This window comes from Terrapene carolina, unplaced genomic scaffold, assembly GCF_002925995.2.
Source record: "Terrapene carolina triunguis isolate 2854851 unplaced genomic scaffold, T_m_triunguis-2.0 Scaffold66, whole genome shotgun sequence".
NCBI lineage: Eukaryota > Metazoa > Chordata > Testudines > Emydidae > Terrapene > Terrapene triunguis.
In genome coordinates this window covers 18,166,425-18,192,643 of record NW_020664417.1, presented here as the reverse complement: position 1 = coordinate 18,192,643, position 26,219 = coordinate 18,166,425, and the positions used below count along the sequence as shown (strand labels likewise).

Genomic DNA, 26,219 nt, shown 5'->3' with positions numbered 1-26,219 from the left:
ATGAAAATAATTTGAGTGCTGGAGAAAATGCCTTACAGTGAGAGACTTAAAGAGTTCAATCTGTCTAGCTTATCAAAAAAAAAAAGATTGAGATGTCACTTGATTATAGTGTAAAAATATCTTCATGAGGAGATGAAGCTGTATAAGTATCTTCATGGCGAGGAACTAACAGGCTCTTTTAATCTTATGGAGAAAGAAACAATGGCTGGAATCTGAAGCCAGAGAAATTCAAATTAGAAATAAGGCACCAATTTTTAACAGTGAGGGTGATTAACCACTGGAACAAATTGAAATGATGGATTGATTTGTCACCTCTTGATATCTTAATATCTAGACTGGATGCCTTTCTGAAAGATATGCATTAGTCAAATACAAGTTATTAGGCTCAAAACAGGGCTAACTGGGTGAAAATCAGTGGCCTGTGATATGCAAGATGTCAGACTAGATGATCAGTAGTTAAAAAATCTTAAAACAAACTATGCCGTGAAAATCAATGCAAGACAAAAATCAGAAAACGTGTTTTCTTGGTAAATTTTGTCCTTGTTATAGAACTTGGAAGGAACACATGTAGAATACTGCTTTGTAACTCAAAATAAATTTTATTAGGCCAAAAAATGGGGCTGAAAAATCAGGAGAACAAGATATCAGAGTCTATGTGATAGGCTACTCTTGCCACCAACTCCCTTGGTTGCCCCTTGACACAAGCACTACCCACTGGAGGCTCCCCATAATAGATATTGTGGTTGGGTAGAGGGTGGGAGAGCCAAGGAGTTCCCGCTCTGTGGCCAGAATGAAATGTGCCTGAAAAATACTGGAGGGTAGCCAGCTTCTGCAGTAAGCCCCATCCAGGGCTTCCAAAGACAAGAAGAGGGGATGGCCAATTTAGGAAATACTATGGTAGCAGGACATGTCTGCCAGCCATGCTGCCAGTGAAGATTAGTGTTGAGAGATGTGCAGAGACAAGTTGGGAACATGCTTCTGGCCAGGGTCCCCAAGGTCTGGACTTTCTTTCCCCATGAATGCTGGGTCTCTGTGTATTTGAGAAGTCTTCCTTAACGTTCAGGCCACCACCATCCTCACTTGAAAAGACAGGTTTAGGCAGTATGTCTTTGGGCTGTGATGAAATATTTCCTCAGCCTTAATGTGCTTATGCTAACATAATTGTACATTATGTACATATGAGTGCATATAATATCCCCCTTTTCTTTTGATTAAAACCCTGAGAATTAACTTCCCTCACTCAACAAACTTGACTGTGTTGTGCCATCAATTTTTAAGCAGAAATGCCCATTGACTGCAATGAAGCTTAAAAATTAAAAATCTTCAGGGGGACAACTGTGAAAAATACACGAGATCATCCCATTTGTGTGTTGAGGCTAGCTGCTTCTCACAGAAGGAGAAATGGGCACTGTCAGCAAACTCCACTATGTGGATCACCAAGCAGATCAGAGGAGCAAAAACACCTCTGCACTCTGTACCACTGGCAGTGTGGCTCATTCCCTGACAATATAGTCATTGGCTTCACCATACCTGTGCATTGTTTCTCTGTTCATGGATCTGACCACCAATGCCATAGTCAGGGACTTAATACTAGTCAGACCACCACTAATGTTCATGGCTATTTGCTTTTTGTACAAGGGGACCATACCACATATGGGGGCTTCCTCCTCTTCATCCCAGTGACAGATATGGCAATTTCCTGCAATATCTTTGAGAGATATTATTGAATTAAGTTCAACTAGCTTTGCAGTCCATTGTCCACTGTGCTATTACTTGGTATATAGACAGGCCCTCAGTCTTTCAGATATAAATACAAATTAAACAGAAATTTTTTAAACTGCTGTTTTCAGGGAGGTTAAACCTTGGTTGTAAAAATAAAATGTAACACACACAGCCTAACCCAGTACATTTTCATCAAAAAGTGAAAATATTGTTTCTTAGTTACACCAAACCCAAGATGGGCGGCGGGGGGGGAGGGGGAATGAAGGGAGGGAGGGAAATTGTCAACAGTTCTTATTCATTTCAGAGGGAAATCTTCATATGACATGCACAGGTAACTGGATGAAAGTGTTCTACCGGAGGTCAGGTTAGATTATCTAATGGTTGTTTCTTCTTTAAAATCTATGAATCTATGAAAATGATGGGAAAACTGAGAAAATAGCTTTTTTGGTATTTTGAGAAAAAAATGGCCAAAATGTCACCTTTAGAAAAACAAAACAAAAAAAATAAATTTGTTAGCCTCTAAGGTGCCACAAGTACTCCTGTTCTTTTTGCGAATATAGACTAACACGGCTGCTACTCTGAAAACTGTCATTTAGAAAAACACTGCACCTAAACATTTTGGGCGTGATTCTGATCTCTCATTACTAAAACTCCATTGACTTCACAGTAGTTACTCTTGAATTTACACCGCTGTAAGGAGAGAATCAGGCTCATTGTAACAAAAATGTACACAGACAGCTTCCATTAGTGTTACATTAGTGAGAATTAAACATGTTTAACCCCCTTTTGTATTGTAAAGAGAAGAGATCTCTTATTCAGACAGCCCACACACAGCTACAACAGACCTGAGCCATTCATGGTCAATTATGTCAGTAATCTGCATACTAATGTCCTGAAGCACTAATTAGCAAAATATGCAGACTGTAAAGATTCTGGAGAAATAACTCTGCATTTAAAAAAAATTGAAACAGGGATTACGTTAACATGAACTAGATACCTTTTTGATTGTGCCAGCAGGGTCTACACAGGGCAGTTAAAGTGCAACAAGTTAGAGCCTTTTACAAATTTCTCCTTTCCAGAGCATTTTGCCAGAATCAGGTATTATTATCCCCGGTATTATTTTTCTATGTGAACGGTGTCTGTAGTTGCCACAGGGATGTTATGTGACTGTGAATGGGAAGGAAGGTGATTAGTGTGATTGGGAATGAGAAGGGAGGTGGCCCACAGGATGTTCTATTATAATGATATACACTGTAAAAATGTTTGAGAACTCCTTTTTTAAAATAATCATTAGGGAATATTTGGTTTTATTTGTTCACTTCTACTTTTTCAAGTTATTGGGTGTTTTATATAACTATTAGCGCAGTTAAGCTGCGTGTACTCATTTTCAGCATTCTCCTGCCTTCCTCTCCCCACCTATCAGCTAGTGTCCTGCTTCCAGCTACTTCTCCTTCCTTCTTCCTCTGCAGAATGCAAAAAGGCCTCCACCCATTCAAGCCCCCCCACCCACTAGAAAGCACTAGAACACCCATCATTCCCTCTAACTGAACTGTCTTTGGCTTCTTGCTTGTCTTTCCTTTGCTCCCAGTCTTCCAGCTAAATTAGCACTACTGGCTCTATGGTGGTGACTCTTTCCCAATGCTGACTGATCTCCCCTTTTTTGTAGATTAGTCAAATGGAATGAGTCAGTCAGGACTACGGAAAGGTGGGACAGGCTTGGGGGGAGAGGAGTCTTGACAAAAGGGTGATTCATACCTAAGATTCATACCTAATGTATCACACTAATAATTTTTTTTAACACTGTGCTCTCCAGAAAGCCGTAGGAAATTAGAGTACCCAGGTGTAAATCATCTAGGAATTAACTGTAATTATTTAATGGTCTGATTGGCACTGGCTAAATAGTGGGCTAAAGTACTTATTTGGACAAATTCTGCTTTCCATTGACATTAATTGAGTTGTACTAGTATTAACCAAGAGGAGAATTTGTTCCATTGTGTGCAATATGTAGGCACAAAGAGATAAGTCTGGGTTTGTGCTTTAGAATTGGCTATTCATTGCTTACCTTTTTAAAAACTTTTAATTTAGCTTATTAAAGATATGTGTCTCGACATTAGACAATAACTAACTGCTGCAGTATTTCTAGGACATATGCAAACACATGCTGGCCCATAATGTTTTGCTATAATTCCCATTAACAACTTTTGCCTTAATCTGATATATGCCATCATGTGCCAGCAATGCCCGTCTGCCATGTACATTGGCCAAACTGGACAGTCTCTATGTAAAAGAATAAATAGACACAAATCAGACATCAGGAATGGTAACATACAAAAGCCAGTAGGAGAACACTTCAATCTCTCTGGACATTCTATAACAGACTTAAAAGTAGCCATACTACAACAAAAAAAGACTTAAAAGAGACACTGCAGAACTAAAATTCATTTGCAAATTTAACACCATTAATTTGGGCTTGAATAGGGATTGGGAGTGGCTGGCTCACTACAAAAGCAACTTTCCCTCTCTTGGTATTGACACCTCCTCATCAATTATTGGGAGTGGACCACATCCAAACTGATTGAATTGGCCCTGTCAGCATTGGTTCTCCACTTGTAAGGTAACTCCCTTTGCTTCATGTGTCAGTATAATAATGCCTGCATCTGTAATTTTCACTCCATGCATCTGAAGAAGTGGGTTTTTTTACCCACGAAAGATTATGCCCAAATAAATTCGTTAGTCTTTAAGGTGCCACTGGACTCCTCGTTGTTTTTTTGCTTGGGAGGGTTCCTGTGTGAACCAAGTGAAGTATGTGTGTATATACAGTATATATGAGAAAAGAGATGTATAGGAATGCTTGTGTGAGTATTCACAACACATGGTTTGGTGATATCCATGTGATAAACTGCAGAACCATGTCATAAATTGCAGTTATCATGTACATTTGACTGCCTCACATGTATTTACTTCACCACTCATCAATAATGCAGCCATCCCAAACTCAGACTTATAAACACTTTGCCAAGATTTGAAATATCAGGAGTCTAAAGTTAGTCTCTCTAAATCTGTATTTATATGCCTAAATAAGTGGGCTAATTTTCAAAGTGCTGAACACTTAGCAACTTCCATTAATTTTAGTGGGAGCTGCTAGGTGCTCAGCACTTCTTGAAAACCAAGCCACTTATTCGGGTGCTTCAATATAGACCCAGGGGAGACTACCCCAATTTTGAAAATTGTGGTGCTTTGTCTAGTACAGGGGTGGCCAACCTGTGGCTCCAGAGCCACATGCAGCTCTTCAGAAGTTAATATGTGGCTCCTTGTGTAGGCACCGATTCCGGGGCTGGAGCTACAGGCGCCAACTTTCCAATGAGCCAGGGGGTGCTCACTGCTCAACCCCTGGCTCTGCCACAGGCCCTGCCCCCACTCCACCCCTTCCTGCCCCCTTGCCTGAGCCTGCTGTGCCCTCACTCCTCTCCCCTCTCCCCCAGAGCCTCCTGCATGCCACGAAACAGCTGATCAGGAGGTGTGAGGAGGTGCTGATTGGCAGGGTGCTGATGGGTGGGAGAGGGTGGCGGGAGCTGCTGGGGGGCTGCTGATGTATGACTGTGGCTCTTTGGCAATGTACATTGGTAAATTCTGGCTCCTTCTCAGGCTCAGGTCGGCCACCCCGGTCTAGAATATCTCTGTTAATAGTAACTAGGCCTTTATATTATGCCCATCACCATGATGTAAAGACACTCAGAACACCACATCACACCAGAACATGATCCTTTTATATTTGTTGTGTATTTTGTCTTTTGTCTTAGAGCTCAGTAGCTGAAGGCGATTCACATAGGCACAAAGGCAAGGGTTCAATAAATCATAAAATCATAGAAATTAGTTCTTTGTTTGAAAGAAACTACTGTATTTTGCATTTATTCCTGTGTTTCAAAACAAACCCAAAATTATCCAAACACCCTCTCAGAAAGGTCTATCTGAAACCAGCCTGTTGGCGTTGTATCTGATGCACAAAAGGCCTATTTATCATGTAATAAATACTTTAAATCAACATAGCTCATTTTTATTTTTATATTTTCATTTCACTGAAGCAAGTCCATGAGTTATTTCAGCTAAGGAGGCTTTTTATGAAGTTAGATTGCAGTTATTTGATGCAAAGCCTGGTTACAAAGCTTAATTCCAATTTTACATATCGCATAGTAGGATTTCAGCTGAGTTATCAGCATAAACATTTACATGATAAGTAAATACTGGAATAAAATATAGATGGGTTCTGACTAAAATATCACCTGGTAGCCTTTGGATTCTCTTAAGTTTACTTATCCCATCATGTTATTGTCGTATCTAGAAGTACTGCCTTGAAAACCATCATCTCCAGGAATAATAATGTCACATCATTGCCCAATCATCAGGGCCCCATTCCAGCTCCCATTAAAGTCAATAGTAGTCTTTCTGCACAGTGCTTTAATAAGAGCTTCATCATTAGAAAAATTCACTAATCTGTAGGCATGTGTTTAGAGGTGCAATAACATTTTTTAGGGTACAGGTTGTGTGCTGCACATTTTTAGATTATACCACAGACAATGGGCAGTTTTTGTAGTTTTCAGGGATTGAAGGTAGGGGGAGGGGAAGCACAGCTCCCCCTATGCTAAAAAACACAGGACAGCTCCCCCTCCTTCTTAGATGGTGTGGTGAGAGCTCCCCCTTCTGTATGCTTCTATAATAACCACTGGTAATACCAAAAGATTCAAGTGGGAATAATTCCTTAAATGGCTCAAGCCTGCTCCCACGGAAGTCAATGCCAAAGTTTGGCGAACTTCAGTAATAGCATAATCAGGCCTAAATGATGTAAATGTGGAGATAACTTTGTGATCCTGGTGCTGTACATCCTCCGCTACATTCAAGGGGAGGAAACAATAAAAGCACAGAGAAAAATATGAATACAGTTCTTATAATCATGTCTTTTCCCTTTACTTAACCAAAGAAAGCAGACTCCTTCATTATGCTCCCTTTCCTTATCAGTTGGAACTCTACTATATTTCATATTTGCTCCTTATCTTCTATTTAGAATACTTTTTCTTTAAATTAAAATATTTTCCTGAAAAAAATTGCTGATGCTCTCCATGGTTTTGATTTTAAATGAATAGCACATACAGGGAGGGTAATAAATAATTAGATTAAAATATAAGTAGATGTTGAGAGAGAAATAAAAAAGAATTCCAACCTTTATTCCACTTTGAACAAGCTTGTGTATGTCCAAAAACGGTTCCTTAATTATGTCCCCTTCAGGAGTGAAAATCTTCACATATCCTTCCTTCTCAAGGATAAAGAGACGATGTGATCCATCCCCACAGTGCACTGCACCAACAGGCTGCCTCAAACCACTCACAATCTCCTGAATACAGAAGCAGTTGTGCTTGTGCTTTCTAAAGAAATCAAAGAAAAACAGTGAGACTTTATTATTATTATTATTATTTATTTTGCAGTAGATACAGTTCACAGAACTTTCACATAACATTGCCCCTGAGAACTACAATACAAGTTTCCTAAAGTGGTATTACAAGGATAATTCTAAAGGCCATATTCTGTCCTCAGGTGCACTGTGGCCACTCCTATTGAAGTAAGTGAGAGTAACCTGTGTACATCCAAGAGCAAAATTTGGCTTTATATAGCTGGGAGTTAAAGTAAAGTAGCCTGAGATCTGAGAGCCAGGCGAGGGACAGCAAAATTCACAGAGAGGAAAGTAAAATTTTTATAGGCAAATTCTCTCCTAAAGTAAGCATTGCAAATCCCAATGACTTCAGAATTTGATAAAATTTGCCTTATTTTGGAGCAGTATACTTAAATAACATAATCCAATTTATTCACAATAGTGGAAAATGTACAAGAGAAAAAAATGCCATATGCATAAAAACAGATTTGCTAATAAATTATTGTAGAGAGAACTTCCATACTGCTGTAAACTATTAGTAATAAATTTCAGATCAAAATGACACACTTGAAATACATATGAATCACAGAGAAGCCTGGCTCATAATACTCTGTTAGTTACCTACATATCAAAAGTATCTAAGCTAATGTGATTAAAAAAAAGGCACTTAAACAGCAGCAGAAGAAAATAACATCTGGAGGACACAGCTGCTGAGCATAAGCACAGACTGAGCTGATTCACTGTGAAAACCACAAAGATTTGTCAGTTTTTTTAGATTAAACAGCATTTATCTTTATGAACCTGCTGATCTCTTCCACTTTGTCATATTCTTCCATCTGGTCCAAATAGTTAGAAGCTGGGCCTCGCACTTGTTTTCTTGGAAAATCTGGAAAGCACAAGCCACCATCTTTTCTTGCATAGTAAAAGCAAAACTCATCAGCTGTAGTTTGGAGAAACCCTTAAAAATGTAAAAGAGCATAAAAGTGTTTAGTGTATTGCCAAGGCTGCAGGTTTTGTGCCTTCAACCTAATGTTCAAATGGGTTATATTCTGAGTGGAAAAATAAGCACTTTAAACAAAGTTCTGTCTTTAAACACAGATAGATGGAGTAATACCTTTTGTGGCTTACTCTTCTCTATTTTTATCACCCATTATTTGCAATGTTATTAAACAGGAAAAAAACAACTATGTTAAAATAATACTAAGTGTCAGTCATAAAAACGTGAGAGAAAATTCAGTTAAGGTGGCCATGCACCTGTTGAAGTCAGCAGACCCCACTAATGAAGGACAATGTGTTGTAAAGCTCAAGCTATTGCAGCCTTAACTTAACTTTTTCTTGCTGTTTTGGTTTATAGCTGACCCTTAGCATTATTATTTTAACAACATTATATTACAGAGTATTGGTTTTCATTTTGTTTTTATGTTGCTAACTGCCATTCAAATAAATGATGGTACTTTCCATTGATTTATGAAAGGGTGTAAAAACTTCATATCAATATCTTAAAAACTTCATGAAGCATTGGCACCAAAAGACAGGCAGTATAAATGGTGCATGAGTAGTTGTCTCAAAAAGAGAGGACTAAGGATAAAACAGAACTTCATTTATATTCAGGTATCTTTACAGCTCTGTGGTTAGTACTCTGCACTAGCACAGGAGAACCTGAGGTTCAATATCACAGACTAGTTCTTCACTCTCCAGCACCTAAGAAGAGGGAGTGCCTCATCCTGCTCTGTAGCTATACCTGTAGCCTATCTAAAGCAAGTGTGTATGGGTTCTGTAAACTGTCTTTAGCTGAAAGGAGTTCTTTAGGTTTGGGGTTATTTAAAGAAGAAGTCTGAAAACCAGAAAGGAAAAAAAAAAAGAAATAGAGATCTATGAGAAAGAACAGTGCTGCTGTTGACTTTTCAATACATTCCAATAACAGCAAGACTATTACTTTCTACCCATAGACCTATTTCTAGTAAGTTTCACACATTTTTAATCCTCTTTATCAAACTCATATGTACATCAGAAGGCAGAATTTGGCTCATGATATCTAGTGTTTGGGATTTCGAATAAAATCAGCAAAGTAGTCTGGTTTAGAACATCTTTAAGTTCCCTTTGCACTGCCAGAACAATGCAAAAGGAGACTTTGCATGGGTCAGGATTTGGGCCATGGTATATATAGAATTAATAATGATGCAGTACATAGTATAAAAGTTTTATTGCCACTCAGTTGGGATCATCAGCATAACTCTCATATAACTTCACCATTTGTAAGTAATGCAGTTATCCCAAACTTATGTCAATAAAACTTTTGGACTTCAACTCACAATCATGTATTCTTCTCATATGAATCCTCCTTTAATAAATAAATATCCCGGTCATTCCAAATAATGGGCCAAATTCTGCCTTTGGGTAATAGAAAATAAAATTTGGAACACGTGATTGTGTGTTGTGGTATGAAGGTTTCATTGGCATGAATTTGGAGATTCAGCAAATATCAGCTGCTAGTGGCTGTTTCTAATTTATAGGAACTAGCACAAGAAATGCATGAGAAAATAAGATACATAATTTTCATATGGAATAAGTGAAGATTAATTGTGACATAAACATGGAACAGTATTCCAAGGCTCTGTAGATGTCAAGCTAGACCCAAAACCAATCCAGAATCTTGATGTTGAATTATTTGACTTCAGAGGGCACGACCGAGCTCTTAGTAGTTTCTTTCTCTACATACAACAGACAATCAAGCTAAGTGCAATGGACATTTGGAGCTGTAGAATTACTACATGCTCAATATGCCATTTTTATTAAGGACACATTTCTTTGTTCTGAAATTTTGTCTTCAATAAGAATAAATGGGAGTATGTGTGGATCACAGTCTTTAGCCAGTATATGTTCATTTCTAATAACAGTCAGATGCAAACTCATTTAACCAATGCCATATGGAATGTTCTTTACTTATACATAAAGTGATTGACTTTATGCCTGTAGCTATTTGTATCATGAAGTATTTTAGCATGTAAGCAAGTATGAAATGTACTGAACTTGTTTTTGCCATTCAACAAGCCCATTCCTTTTTCATATTCTATAACTCTGTTTTTAAAAACTGAGGGTTGAACTGAACTCTGAAACTCTACAGTGTCAATGGATGAACTTGCTAAGTTGTCAAAAAGAGATGGTGCCTCTATAAGGACAACTCCAGTTGTGCATAATGGGTGGTATTTTGAAAAGTGCTCAGAGTTGGTCTAACTACTTCTATGGAAATTAATGGAGTTAGGCCAACTCTGAGCACTTTTCAAAACCCCACCCTGTATATGTTCCATCCAATTAAGGTCAATTTATCTTTGGATGTCTGTGCAATTCCCATTGACTTCAATGGGAGTCTGGCATATGCATAAAAAGGCAGAACTTGGCCCTTAAGTATTATTCTGCCATGTAATAAGAAAGCATTTACTTAAAAAAATTTGCTGCCATATATTACATATACTTGATCAGATATGCAAACTGTCTCAATAAAGAAATATTTACATTATATAAGGGGTCAAAATCCTACAGTTTTTACTCTATTCTTAGTAAAGTACAGCTGCTACTGACTTCTCTGGGGTTTATGCCTAAGGGCTGTAAAGCGTGGCCCTCTTAATTTCTGTATCTCTTGCTATGTTTTTAAAGAACCTTACAGGCGATGACCAATTTTCTCTGCTCATTTTAAGTCTCTCTTGTTTTGCTAGGATCCCGGGGGCATTATATTTCTTTATATTTGAAAAATGAATGGTGAAAAGAGAGAGGAATCTGAGCTCAAGTTCCCAGTTGTATATTCCTGCAGTTGAGGCTTGTTCAGATCAAGAAATCTAGATCTAAACCCATCATGTGGATTTGGGAATCAATCTGGATCCAAAACTTGCTAGGGAAGGTTGGAGCTAGGGCCAGCTCCAGGGTTTTGGCCGCCCCAAGCAGCCAAACAAAAACAAAACAAAACAAAAAGCTGCGATCGCAATCGCGATCTGCGGCAGCAATTTGGTGGGAGGTCCTTCGCTCCGAGCAGGAGTGAGGGACCATCCGCCAAATTGCCGCCGAACAGCTGGACGTGCCGCCCCTCTCCGAAGTGGTCGCCCCAAGCACCTGCTTGGTAAGCTGGTGCCTGGAGCTGGCCCTAGTTGGAGCTTCCAGGCTCAGAAGCTATTTCCCTCCTCCCCCCAATCTCACCCCTTCATCCCTATCTCACTATGTTTTCTATCACTCTTGACTCCTTCTACCCTCTCTCCCATTGCAAGGTCACCCAGCCAACCCTCAGCTTTGGCTTCACTCACTAACAACTTCCTCTGCTCCTGAACTCATCCAGCTGAGCATCCTGGATGGCAGTCCCAAAACCATGCTGACGTCTATGTGACGTTGTGCAGTCTATATGGTTTTATAAAAATATAAGTGAATGTAAGGTAATTGGGATATGCTTCATGCAAAAGGTCTCTTGTAAGGTATCATTACAAAGCTCATAATCTACTGAGTGTGATCATCCTATTTGTAGAAATGTACCACTCTTGTATCTAAAACTAGAAATATAAAACATAACTCTGAGGGCCTATTGTAATTATGTAAAGTGTGGGCCATTAATGATGGTTTGGAATCTTGATGACTCCCATTAACAAGGACCATTGTCTGCAGATGACTGTGTTTACCTGTAAGTCTTCCTGTATATGTGTGTGCTGGCAAGTGAGTAATAAAGTCTTGCAGTGACATGTGATCATGTCACCTGAACTGGAATCCATCTTTAACCTGGTGCTTTTCCAGTGAGGGCGGGGTGAAAACCCAGAGGGACAAAGAGTTCCCGCCTTATGCAAAAGATATATAAAGGGGTGGAACAGAACAGAGAGGGAGAGGAGCCATCATGGAGAATCCCCTAGATAACACCTAAGCTGGAACAAGAGTTGTACCAGGGGAAAGAATTGTGCCCAGGCCTGGAAGGTGTCCAGTCTGAGAAAAACTTACTGAAGCATCTCTGAGGGTGAGATTATCTGTATTTAGTTTGATTAGGCATAGATTTGTGCATTTTATTTTATTTTGCTTGTGACTTACTTTGTTCTGTCTGTTACTACTTGGAACCACTTAAATCCTACTGTCTGTATTTAATAAAATCACTTCTTATTTAGTAATTTACTCAGAGTATGTATTAATACTTGGGGGAGCAAACAGCTGTGCATATCTCTCTATCAGTGTTATAGAGGGCGAACAATTTATGAGTTTGCCCTGCATAAGCTTTATGCAGGGTAAAACGGATTTATCTGGGTTTAGACCCCATTGGGAGTTGGGCATCTGAGTGCTAAAGACAAGCACACTCCTGTGAGCTGTTTTTGGGTAACCTTGCAGCTTTGGGACAAGTGATTCAGACCCTTGGTCTGTGTTAGAGCCAGACAGGAGTGTCTGACTCAGCAAGACGGGGTGCTGGAGTCCTGAACTGGCAGGAAAAACAGAAGCAGGGGTAGTCTTGGCACATCGGATGGCAGCTCCCAAGGGGGTTTCTGTGATCCAACCCGTCACAGTCTACCACTACAAATTCATTCTTTCCTCCTACAGCTCTTCCATCTCACTAGTCAAGAAGCACCACTTCTGCATTCTCATTCAATTCTGCCATTGCAAAGTTGCAACCACAGCCGCCTCTCTTACAACTTTGCCTCCCTTTTAAACCTTCCATTGCTCCCACCTCTCTAAGGTCAGGATGTCACTGATTTTTTTAATCAACAAGATCTGATGGGACCTCCCTTCTTCTCTCTCTAACTCCTCGTCCAAATCATTCTCTTTACTTCCCCCATCACCAAAACTGAGATTTCTTGTTTGCTCTCCTCCTCTAACTGCTCCAACTGCCCCAGCAACCCCTTCCCTTCTTCCCATCCTGATCTCTCTACTCCCCACTCTCCTTTTCTTAACGTTTTCCCTCAATCCCACATTCTCCAATGGTTCATTCCCTTCACACTAAAAGTATGCTCTAATTTCCTCATCATAAAAAAATATATATCACCCTTGACCTCACTTACTTCTCCAACTACATTCTCTCTTCTCCCATTCATTTCCAAGCTCACTGAACATACTCTCTACAACTGGAATTCCTCTTCTTCAGCTCCCTTCTAGACTCTTAATCTGGTTTCTCCCTCCACTGAAACAGCTTTCACCAAAGTTCCTAATATCATCTTCCTGACAAAATCTTCTACTATATCTCCAACTATTATCAACCTAACTTGCTGCTTTTCAACCCATTGACCATGCTCCTCTTCTTGAAATCTTATTCTTCCTCACCTTTTATAACCTCCATCACTTTCTGGTTACTCCTACATCTCAAATTGTTCCTTTGGCATCTTGTTCAGTGGATGCCTCTTCTCCCTTTCTGTAACTTTAAAGAGGAGTCTTCAGTGGACTGATTGAATCAGGTTCTGATCCGGCTCCAGCCTTTACCCACCACAATCATGGGGAGCCTGCTGTAAATTAAAGCAGCCCCTGGACTGCTCTAACTTATCCTGGGCCTGTACCATGCCTGGAGTAGGTCAAGTCCAGAATTCACACCACTCACCTCTTTCTTGGGTTGTGCACAGCATGAACGTCTAGCCCACTGAATTAAATGGCGCTACATCGATTTATGCCACCTGGGTATCTGACCTAATGACTTTATTCCTGCTAACTTCATTGAGATAGAGAATATATATATTTTTAATGACTAAGGAAAGTATTGTTCTGTTTCCTTGTGGTTTCTTTGTTCCATGATGATAGATTTTGAAAAGTTTTGGGGGGTATAAGTGAGCAGAGTTCTAGCTTCACATCTGAAATTGTTGACAAAAAACATGCTCACCTCACTCCCCTCAACTCTTAGCTATGTTCCTGAGGTGACTCCAGCCACATGCTTCCCCTGCTGAAACCTTTGGAGACTACCAGGTCAGGTGGTCACACAACTTAATCCCAGTGGATTTTTCAGGTGTGTGGTAATGGGCCTGCATACACCCAGCAGCAGTGTGAAACTGTTGCAGCCTCCACTAGAGACAGCCACACTGTAAGCCCTTGACATTTTTCAGCAAACACCAAATAACTATGAAAGTACTCCTGGAATTACAGTGCAGGGAGCGGTTATTCTCCCAACATTTCTGCCATTTTGGTTTGAATGCCACTTGGTTAAAATCCACATCTAGATTCTGACTTTGGTAACATCTGGAGCTGGATCTGCACACAATCACCTCAACCAATTTCTGTTAAAAACAAGAATAATGGGCACAAGGGGACAGGTAAGCTGTTGAACCCCAGCTAATGTCAGTTGCTTCCATGATATGGAAAAGAATGGAAAAGAATCCTCTCCCCAGGCCATGGAGCAATTGTGGAGCCACTCTGTGAATGAATCAGTCCCATAAGGCTAAGTACCTACTAATAGTTTTGACTTGCAGATGGAGAGAGAACTGTGGATGCATTTCTGGTGCTAGTCAATAACAGAGCTGGTTCAGTTGTCCTAATGCATCTACTCTTCTGTGGGAGGGGAGAATAGGAGGATAGTGTAGCAATAGAATATCTGTCCCTAGCCCTAGTCTGCCACTGCTCTTCCCCTTACATTTGACTACCCCAAAATCCTTCCCCTGGCTTGGATGTCAGAACCTTCTGTGGCTGTGGAGACAGGGATAGGTTTTTCCTCGGTGCATGTGGCTTCCATTGGCATTAATGGAAGTTATGCTATTGGCTGAAGGGAAAATAAACCCTCCCTTTATTTATTTAGATATAAGAAAAATAGATAATAGGTCCACCCATCCCTAAGAGCACCTTACAAAACTTAAAAATCATAATTAAATAAATTACATTAACACACTTAAATTCAGTGCCCCAACACTCACTCAGACTGAGCTTCTATGTAAAGTTCAGATGCTAAAATGAGATTAGACATCTGAGATAAAATAGGGAGCTTCTATACCATTCTTTATATCCTCATGTAGTACATATCCACACAATTTTTCCAAGTATTATTTGTATACAGCTTACTATATATATATTTTGACCTTGTGCAAAAACAGGGGGGATGGACCCGATCCTTCATTCCTTGTGTATTCAAAACTCCAGCTGAAGTAACTGGGTATTTTGAATGCATAAAAATGCAAACTCAAGCTCATAATTAGTGGGGAAAATGTACTACTTTCATAGGTATTTCTTAACGAATCAGTCCCATAAGGCTATGTACCCTCTAATATTTTTGACTTGCAGATGGAGAGAGAACTGTGGATGGATTTCTCATGCTAGTCAGTAATAGAGCTAGTCTGAAAATGAAACTACAATTTAACAAAAAGAAATAGTTTTTTCCAAAGTTGAAATTTCATTTCAACCAAAAATTGCTCACCAGCTCTATTCAATAAAAATACTTATCATTCCTATATCACTTTATGGAGTAAAAGCACTTTTGCCATCACCAACTACTCCTTGTAATTCCCCTGTGATGTAGTTGGGTATTATTCCCACTGCACAGATGGAGAAACTGAGGGAGAGAAATTAATTGATCTGCTAAGTGCCAAACAGTGAGTCACTGGCAGAGCCATGATTAGAACGCAGGCCTGTTTACCTCCCAGCCCTGTGCACATTCCTCCAAGCCACATTGTCTCACAGGAACCTGTTCTTTGCAGTTCATGTCAAGCAATCTAAATAATGAAGCATAGTTGTGGGTTCTTTTTGTTTGTTTTTTCAATACTAGTCAAGTTTGTAAAACTTTCAAATGGGAAACACAGATCTCACACATGGATTATAAAACCCAAATGAACTATGAATTTGCTTTTAAATGTACATATATATTTTGAAGGACACTAGAATTCTATAGGTCACTTTCCCCAAAAGTGTGACCTGAATCTCAATACCTTCATGAAATATTAATATATGTGCCAATGACCACTCTGCCAAACAAATCAATTAACCCTGTCCGACATAAGTATGCAACGACTTTTTGTTAGTGCAGCCCACTCTCAGAACAAGTATTTAGAATGATTATTAGCATCTGATTGATGTAGGAAAAATCCTATTCTAGCTAGCTTGTAAGCTCTTTCCTGCAAAGCACAGTGCTCTGTCCAGTGCTAAAGTTATGCTTTCATCTGGTTATCCTTCAAGGCAACCTGGGTGGTCACAAAAAGCACTTGACATCTTGATGCACTTCAGCAGTTTTACATATACACAAACTTTGTAGAAAAATAAATTTGTCATTCGTCACCACATATGTTGATCTGGGGAGTGAGGATCCTGAGGCTGTAGCTCCTGTGCTGCTCAGCCCATTCCCTCTCTACCCCCTCCTCCCTCCTTAACTTTTTTCCCTACAGAGCATTTTTCTCAGAAACTTAGACTCTAATGAAAAGATGATGTAAATGTTCAGCAGAATACACTCATCATTTGGGTTAGTTACAAACTTGTATTTAAAAAATACTCTTTGTGGTGGCTTCCAGGATGGGCCAAACATTTACAGTATCTACTCTGTTATCTCTGCTCGGCAGGCAGTCTTGGCAACTATGATCTATTCTGCTTTGCTCTGGGGAATGTGATAAAGAGCAAGAAACAGCTGGTTTAAGAAAGCCTTAGAAACATCTCTGTAGTTTATAAAGACAATAATAATATTTTCATATTTGAATGGGTTTAGATACATGTTAAACCACACCAAAGGGAAAAAGCAACTCTATTCAAAATGTTTTTGTAAGTCAATAAGAGAACACTACAGAAAAGTCCCGCACCCCTGGGAGTTCAAAGAAAACAAAGTACATACTGTACATAAGCAATAAAAGCATTGCCCACTTAAAGCCATACCTATTACACAGCTCTGATGTTTTATGTTACAGTTTTACAGAACAGTTCATGTTATAAATGATTATTCGCAAATTTGTCATGATCTTACCTAACTCAGAACTACATTATTTTATTTTAAATTTCACTGCTCAGAAAAATCACACTAGTTCAACTTTTTTCTGTGGTGCCAACAGTGTTTTGATAAGGAGAGAAGAACAGTTGAAGAAAGGGCACTCATAATTATATAAATGTTTTAGTCCTGTAATTACTGATGATGTTGTTTAACATAATCTTTTAAGACAATATTTTAACTTTTTTAAAATGCAACTACCTTGTGTAAAGATGACATTTATGTGATGGCTACAGGCACCACGAGCCAAATTCCACTTTCGGTTATGCCAAGGTAAACCCAGTGACTATGGCAGGGCCCGTCAGGGTCAGTTAAGGGTGGGATTTGGTCCCATGTTGTTAACAGCATCATGGAACTGATTCAAAGGGCACGGAAGTCAGTGGAAAGACTCCCACTGATTTCAGTGGGCTTTGAATTCTGGTGCATATGTTTGAAAACAATAATGTATGTGATTACCAAACCAGAAAAGGACACCTTAAATATTCAACATCTTTATACTACCTACACTATACTACAGCTTCTCTTTTCTTTCACTTTAAAAGCAATGTATCAGTTAGAAGAGCTTTATTGTGGTTGGCTAATTGTTTTTACTCTTTGGGTGAACAAAGTGAAATTTCAATACAGAGAATAACTTATTCTGGAGATTTGAAAAGTTATAACATATATCACTGTTTTTTCTAGAAATTCAAGAGGAGGCTGGGAAGAAAAAACCCAAATATTCACTCAAATAGGAAAGATCTACCTTCATGGTCCTGATTCTACAGTCCTTAATGTCTTTGGGGTTTTCCCGATGGAGGACTGCAGGATCTGATCCAAGATTTCTTAAGCAATAGAGAGCATTTAAATTTAGACATCTTTTTTCAGTCCATTATTTTGCTATAGTTTTTACCTGGTATTTGACCTCTGCAAGTATAATAGAATTCTTTACAATAGTCTTTGCACAGGAAGGGAAGAGCTAGTTCTCTTTCAGATGCTTCCCCTTTCTCAGGTGAATGGAATAGATTCTGAGCATGTGGTGAGCAGTGTGCACATTTGATTTCTTCCAGTAGCTTCACACATTCTGTGTTGTTGGTAACAGAAAATATCTGCAAGCCACAAACCAGAGACAAATAAACACATGACCTACTTCCCTGTCTTATACAAAAAGATTCTTTGAAATAATGTAAGTAAATCATGCTAATGTAACCAGTACAGTTATGAATCAGTAAAATGTGCCATATTTTAAGTCACCATGCTAAGTGAAAAATTAATACTATGAAAGCGAATCACATGCAATAAATCATCAGATTTTAGAGTACTAACAAGTGCTTCTCTTTCCAAATGCAAATTAATTTACTCCCACTACTCAAGCCTGCAATCTCTTAATTGTGTGAGTAATTCTTGATCAGGGGGAATACTCACATAAATAAGAATTACTGGCATAAGCGAGGGCTGCAGGAACAGGCCCTATGTCCACTTCTCTTATAGGTGATGCTGAAAAATACAACTTCCAAGTCTAAATTACATGCATAAGAGGCTCAGATTAAAAGTTACCTAAAGATTTAAAACTAAATTTCTAAAGTCAGAACACATTAGAAAAACAATCTCCAGGTATTTATAAAATATGCAGGCTTTGGATTGTACTGTGAGCCTACTACTGAACCTCCTATGGTAGAATTCTCAAGGGGTTCCTCTGAGTTTTCTGCTTTTCAATGCAATTATATTCATACATATGCCAATGTAAACTGTTGGTAGAAAAAGCCTTAGATTTTCAGTAATTTCTGTTTATATGAAATAGAAAATATGAAATTTTCCTTAACATACAGTTTGTCCTATTATTCAATTTTAACTTTGTCCTTAATACTTACTTAAGCACTACACCAGGCTTGATAATTTGTGTAAGTAAACACAAGAGCTTGGGGAATGCAATGTCAGCACACCATGAAAAATAAATGTTAAGGGAAAACAGCACATTCTTCACTATTAGTCTGTAATATTATGCACTTCATAACTTATTGTAAACCACATGGTACTAAGGGGTTTGCTTTTTGATCTCTCAACCCAAAATTACATTACAGCTCAATCCAGCATTCACTGAAGCTATTGTGAGCTGGATCAGGCCTTATCAGAACATAAAGCACAGCATCTCCTTATTACTGATTTAGCATAATTATAAACAATTCTAATATAATTTTTTTTTTAAAAAGTGATGCTACAAACATGTTATACAACCTTTCTTCTACCATGCAAGTTCTCAGATCTCAGAGTGGATTTGATATTACTATTTTTCACACTGTGAAGGACTCTGTGATGTTTCATTCTACTGTAACAATATTGATTAATTCCTTTCAGAAAACATGCAGTAATTTTGCTAAATTACCCTAGGTAAATCAAATAATTTAACTTGCATGGAGATTTTTGGCCCATAATTTGACTCATAATTGCTGTTCCACAGCTCATCAATCATCTAGAATGCCTAAGGCCAGTAATATAATTTTGAACTCATCACTTTATTTCTGGATGAGAATCATATAACTTTGCTTCCAAATATCTGAGAGTGCTTTTTTTATTGTTTTAAATCTGACAAAATATTAGCAATAATATGGCATTTTAAAAATCACATACAAAATATTAATTGCAGCAATCCTAATTCTGAATAAACCTACTTTTTTTTTTTTTAATTAAGGAAGCATTTCTCAGACTTTTGAAAGCCAGACCCTCTTCAGAAAAATGAAATTAATCATGCCCTATTCAGCCCTTCCATGTGCTGCCAAAGGATCCATCCCCCAAAACAAGCAGTCGCTCAAAGTAGTCCCATTGGCTTCAATTGGACCCACTAATGTCAGTAAGTAGAACAGTACTTGGCCTGCCTTCTCTGGTAGAATCCTCATTAATTTCAGAGTTTTTCTGGTTTGAGTCTGCAGGATCAGACACTAAATAGTCTATTCTGTACAGTTCTTATATTGCCATCATCATCATAGTATCCAAGTGCCTTCTAGCAGTGCATTAAGCGACATGACTAACATCTGTCACATGTAGTTGGCTCTCTCTCTTGTCCTTTCCACAATAAGAGAATTGTGTGTGCAGTGTAGTGTTTTGTTTTGGTATGGGGTTGTTTTGTTTTTTAAGTGTACACACTGACACACGTTTGTATTAGAGAAGGCAAAGCTGAAGCGCACCTTGCATTTGGAGTAGAAGGTGGTGAGATTAATGTTGGCCCTTAGTTCCTCCTGTTCATTCCAGTCTCAGACTAATCCCCGAGAAAGCTCAGTTTCCTGCACAGATGATCTTTGCCTTTATAGTAGAAAGTTTCATTATGCCTGAGGAGCAGAGTTGTCAGCCATGGTCTTCATCCAGGAATTTTAGCTGATCCTTTTAGATATTCTGGGCCCAGGTCATTGAGGGCCTTGAAGATAACAACCAAGATCTTGAACTTGATTTTCTTCTATAGGAAACCAGTGGAGGATAGGTCTTATGTGCGCACGGTAGCCCATGAGTACACATTCTGTACCAGTTGGAATTTCCTTCAGGCTGATGGCTTCATGCCTGGGTATATTGCATTGCTGTAGTCCATATGCGAAGTGACAAAAGCCTATATAACAGAGACCAGGCCGTTGTTCACCATGATGGAACAGAGTCTCCTAGCCAACCACAGAGGTTAGACAACTTGTGGATGCTGATATGTGAGAGTTTAGCATCAGTGAGGAATCCAGGAGCACTCTTAATCTATGGATTGAATTGCCCAATTTTGAGTGTGTATTTACCACCAAGGAAACTACACCATGTTTCCAGACTCTTCAAAGTGCTTTCCTCTGTCCACTAGAATCACCTGTCTTCAACTCATTCAAGTACTGGGATACATTGGTGGTAGTGGTATGTGGCGAAGCATAGGTCAATAATCAAAGAGGTAAATATTGAGTTTGTTTACTGCATTAACCCCACAACTGATGCAGGCATATTGCTATAGTTCTATTGGAAGGTACCAGTGCACATGATGAGAATAAAATACAAAAAGTCAAAAGCTAATTTATTTTTCCTTGTGAAAAATGCATTTAATTGCCCAGTTATATTAAAGTAAAAAATGCTTGACTCCATTTTAATAGCTAAAGCTAAAATAAAAGGACCCTAATCCTCCTGACCAGCTGCCATCCACAAGGGGTTTGATTTTAGTCCTTGAGGAATTTAATCCCGCTCTCAATTTTTGGAATGTGTCTTGGTCATATAATAACTAATCAAAAGATTAGGTAATGGGACTCAATAAATTATCTGAAAATCAAGTACAATATTTTTATGTTAAGTTTCATGCTATTTGAGCATAGTAGGATGGTAAAACTTTGCTCTGTGTGAGGTCTGCAGTAGAAATACCTATTTGAAGGTAGATAGAACCATCATTCTAGCTTTGGTTTCAATAAATCAATAGCCTTACTGAAGTCAATTAAACAGATTTAGCCCAAGGCTGAAACACTGTTTAGAACACAGTATTTTTGGTGAACATATAATAATGACCTTTACCTTTAAAACTGACAATATCTTTGGTCTCTTAAAGAAATGCAAAGTAATTTCCTGTATCAATTTTAAAAGTTATATGTGAAACGATCAAATTTGCAGTGGTTTGCTGGGGAAAACATGTCAAACTTCCAAACATTATTGTAGCATGCGTAGTAATGATTATGCCTGCTGCTGACTAATTTACAACATCTGTAAAATCATCCTTTAATCTCTAGCCACAGGAAAGTAAGACTGGTAGAAGAAAGGTAAGAGAAATACTGGAATACAAGAAAGTACAGCTTACAAGACTGGTTTATCAACAAGAAAAATAGTGAAAAGAGGGAGAAACAGAAAGACACAAGAGACCGAAATTCTATAAATGTAATATAGCAATCTGTTTTGCATACCCTGTGTTTATTTTATTTGACAAAAAACAGTGTGGGTTTGATGTTAACAGCAAAAATATATGGCAGTGAATTAAGATGTTTAATTAAACTGTATTTGGTATACAAGCAATTATTTCTAAAAATCATATGCCTACAAGGTTGTTCAGCTGTTGGGTTGAACATATGTTTCTTCTGTACTATAGTGCTGGATTATGTCATTAAAGAGTTCAGTTTCAATTTTAGGCTAATATGTAAATAGATCATTGTACCAAGGCAGCTGTTAAAGGGACCCCAAGATGAGTTATTTGTTTAGTTGGATGTGTTCAACAATAGCCTTTGTTCGTGAAAGAGCCAGAGCAAACAAATGATTGTAAAAGGGCACACTTGAAAACAATTACTTTTCACCCATTCCTTGACAGCCTTGGCTGTGAAACCATCCAAGGTAGAGAGGACTTCTGTGCCTATCTGGCTATACGCAAACCTTCAAAAACTCTGGTGTCACAATATTTGATTCTGGCTTTAGTGAACCTAGTGATAAAATGGGGATATTCTAGAAAGCTAGAAGACAAAGAGTTAAATGCCAACATTATGCAAAAATATTACTAGAGACAGTCTAATTTTGTCTGTTTATTAAAGCAGTGCCCTTTATTGCTGCTTTGCTGTGCTTAAGGGACTGGAAGTATTGTCATCATAAAGACAGATCAATAATTTGATCATAAAATTGTCCCAGGGCTGACACACAGCATCTTAACCAAGAAGCTAATCTGAAATTGAAAATGCCTGCTGAGCAAGCTCAAATTGCTCTAGAAAAAGCTAATGTTCAGATTCCTATTAATGTCATGGACACTCAATCCTGTGGATTAATATGACTCTATATCAGATTAAAGACCTGTTCGATGTCCAGCTTTTGGAGCCCTTGTGTAATATAGTGTCAAAAACCCAATTTTTATAAAGTTCCCTCCAAGTGTTTTGCATGATACTGTAATGTCTCTTGTGGAATGGTCACTACTTCTATCAAGTATAAATTACATGTATTTTGGAAAATTGTCTAAATAGATATTTACATGATAAAACAGATTAAGATAGCTGTAACCATTGACATTTAATGGATAAATAATGTGGCTTTAAAACCTTTTAGAATAATATCCACTAAAAAGTATAAATCTATATTTATAAAGTAAGTTTTAATGCTTAGAAATAGATGTTATGGTATATTGTTTTGAAACTTCATACACTTCAAGGATTTATTACTATCTACAAAACAAAGAAATTAAACAAAAGACATATTCAAATAACACGAAGGGACAAAACCCTACAATAGCTAGGAAATTCAAAATTGTCTTAACTCCATCTTTAATTCAGCACATTAAACCAACTATTGCAGGGGTCTCCAAACAGTGGGTGATCTCACGTAACATATGTGCTGCAATACCTATATATTACAAACAGGGTGAGTTAAGGACATATTTTCCAGTCCTTACTCTGACTTTTGTGCACTTCAATTAGGCTTTTAAGGTTATCTGAATGTAGTTATTTTGTAGTTTAATTGAATTACCACACAGGAGCTTAATGACACTGTCTCTGGACAGCATGAAGAAATATATCTGCCCTGAATCTCAAACTACTGCTGCATATGGTAAGAATAAAGAGAGAGCTGCAGCTGAAAACCTGCAGTAAGACTGTTCTCACTCATCTGGGAATAGAGGGGGTAGGACAAATGCTCCCTCAAAAGGCATGAACATTTGGACAGAGCTGGGGACTGAAGGAGAATGATGTTCTCCAGTTTCACCCATTAGTGAACCAACTAACAAACACAATGGTGTTGTTGTTATTCTTTTGCCATAAGCAACAGGACTCTGTGTGTGGGCAGCAGTTTAGTGGGGAGGAGGATAAGTCGACCCCTTTTTGTCCTATTGATTTTTTCCTATTTGCATGACTTGAGCAAATTAAATGATGCAATATGGCTTTTTGTTACAAAACAAAGTGAGAGATACCACCCAGACACATATGTTGATTCGTAGAAGCTGTTTACATGAGAATGGAGTGAAATCTACCGTGAACTGAGCATAAAAATTCGATTCAGGCTGGGTATTTTTTTATTATGCTTGGGCCAGCAAGACTGAAACACAAGTTTTCCAAGAGTCTCTCAGACCTTGACAACTACAGTGTTGTAACTGAGGAATTCTTAATTAAACCTAAACTGGGGAGGGGGAAAGTGAAAGGGGTGGAGGGGAGGAGAAGACACCTGATTGTTTATTTCACGTGCAGTGATTCTTAATGACATTATTCAGGAATTTCCCTCTCTGTGTACACACTTAATATCATTGCCCTGCTTATCCAATAAGATCCTGCAGAATTATATATGGACAACTTAGAGAAATCACAAACTCATTAATAAATAGAAATTAAGCTACTAAAGGAAGCATAAATTAAATATTTTAAAATTCCAATGAGATGCTTCTTTTCAAGCAACTCAATTTTAAATTACGCATATGCATTGTCACACAGTGTGAAAAGGCAAATATCTCATGCCTTCTGTGTGAGAATCAATAACAGTCGAGTCCCTTTCAGCTGATACAGGTAATCATGTGTAACACAAGAGCCTTGACTAGAGATCACTAAGCTCTGATGCACCAGCACCATCTACTATCCAAATCCTTTACTGACCAAACACGTGGAGAAAATTGAACACGCTTTTTAACTCCCAGAAAAATAAACCGGAAACCACCGTCAAGTTAATTCACAGTTTCACTGCTGCCAATGCACAAACTTAATCCAAAAAAGCCATTCAAGTCTTCCTTCTTCTCAAGCCATCCCCTCAGCACAGGATCCTTGTATCTGAAGTCCATGTTTCGAGAGAAAAGGGCACTGCCAATAAACATGCAGCAGTGCACCCAGCTGCTGATTTGAGCAAGATGGGACGATATGAATGAGTGAGATTTGTAAGATCTCACGGAAACTCGCAAATTTGTAAAAACCCTTCGTTGTAAGAGGGAGAGAACTTTCTTTTAAAAATACCTTCCCAATTGACTAAGCCTCCCTTCGGATGAACAGCTCTGGAGCGAGGTCTATGTAACTCTCAAGGAAATAAACCAGAATCGCTTTAACGCTTCCATTTTATGAGACCACTCCACCCTCCCATACAGTAATGGTCAAACCCATGTTGCTAGATCAAACCAGACACCACCCAGCAGGTTAGCAGTGAGTTTGCATCCATGCAAAAAGCCTCATGTGGTGCCTACCTTAGTCTCAATGTGCAGCAGCCCCTGACTGTCAGTCCTGGAGCAGCAGGACAGGCGAGGGTACAAGCCACGACACATCATCTCCCCTCCGCTGGCAGGCTCCAGGAACATCATCCTCCTGTCTCGCTTTTTCAGGCGCCTCGGTGGGTTACCATTCAGGCACTTTCTCCTCCTTGCTCCACTCTCCCCAAACTTGGCATCCCCCTCAAAGAAGCACAGAACCACGGCCACCAGCAGCAGTTTAAACGGGAGCATCTTCAGCATCATGCCTTGGACCGTGTGAGTGAAAAAAACAAACCGAACCTCCCCCCTCCCCGACTGATTTTCTTTTTGCACTTCAAAGCAGGGAATCAGCACCCCCAAAACGGGGGGAGGGCTAGAGAGTGATGGTGATAAAAAAATCTAAAGGGCAAAGAACTCCCCCCGCCCCCCCAAAAAACCGGCTTAGTGGGAGGATGCTCAGGAGTTGTGAGGCTAAAATTGTGCAAGTGACACAGATTTAGTAATTGGTGCTGTTGCGCCCTGGTGGTGAGAGCTGGGCCAAGGGGTCCCCCCCTGCTGCAGTGTGAGGCGGCGGCGGCGGCGGCGGCAGCAGTTCACTTGTTGTCCCATAGAAAGGATGTTCTCTAGGTAGGACAGTAGCAGCCGCCTGGCTGGGGTGATGTCTCCTCCGCGGCCGGCGGTGGCTGCAGCTCACTACGGCTCTCATGTTTCGCTCCCTCTTTTCTTCTTTTTAAGCAGCGCGCGGGGAGGTGCTGCCACCGCGCGCCCCTTCACGTCACCGGGAGGCACTGGGGAAAGCGCGCGCGCGCGCGCAGGGGGGGAACGGGACAGGGACGGGGTAGGCGTGCGCCAGAGGGGAGGGCTCAGGCTGGCTGCGGGCTGCCGCGGCAGCAGTTGCGGTGGGGCAGAGCGCTCTGGGCTAAAACCGGAGCCTGCTGATTTTTGACCCCAGCCCCCCACATTGCCACGGGGGAGACAGAGCAAGTCTGGCTGCTCCTGCTGCACCAGCCGCCCAGGCAAACGCCCAGCCGGACCCCAACACATCCTAATGCAACAGCACGGGGCCAACCTGCATCCCACATCTAACCGCTGCT

The 26,219-nt window shown here is 39.4% G+C and overlaps 1 protein-coding gene across 2 annotated transcripts in view; it reads right to left on the bottom strand.

Annotated features, from left to right (window-relative positions):
• Positions 1–25,809, bottom strand: part of HHIP (hedgehog interacting protein) — a 96,015-nt gene extending 70,206 nt beyond the window's left edge. For both annotated transcript variants that reach the window (XM_024207617.2, XM_024207618.2), the window contains exons 1-4: positions 25,123–25,809; positions 17,917–18,112; positions 7,946–8,102; positions 6,938–7,139 (exon numbers count right to left, since the gene is read on the bottom strand). In XM_024207617.2, coding sequence (XP_024063385.2) covers positions 6,938–7,139; positions 7,946–8,102; positions 17,917–18,112; positions 25,123–25,389 — 822 coding nt within the window. In that variant the 5' untranslated portion in view covers positions 25,390–25,809. The remainder of the gene's footprint in view (positions 1–6,937; positions 7,140–7,945; positions 8,103–17,916; positions 18,113–25,122) is intronic.
• Between the last annotated feature and the right edge of the window lie 410 nt (positions 25,810–26,219).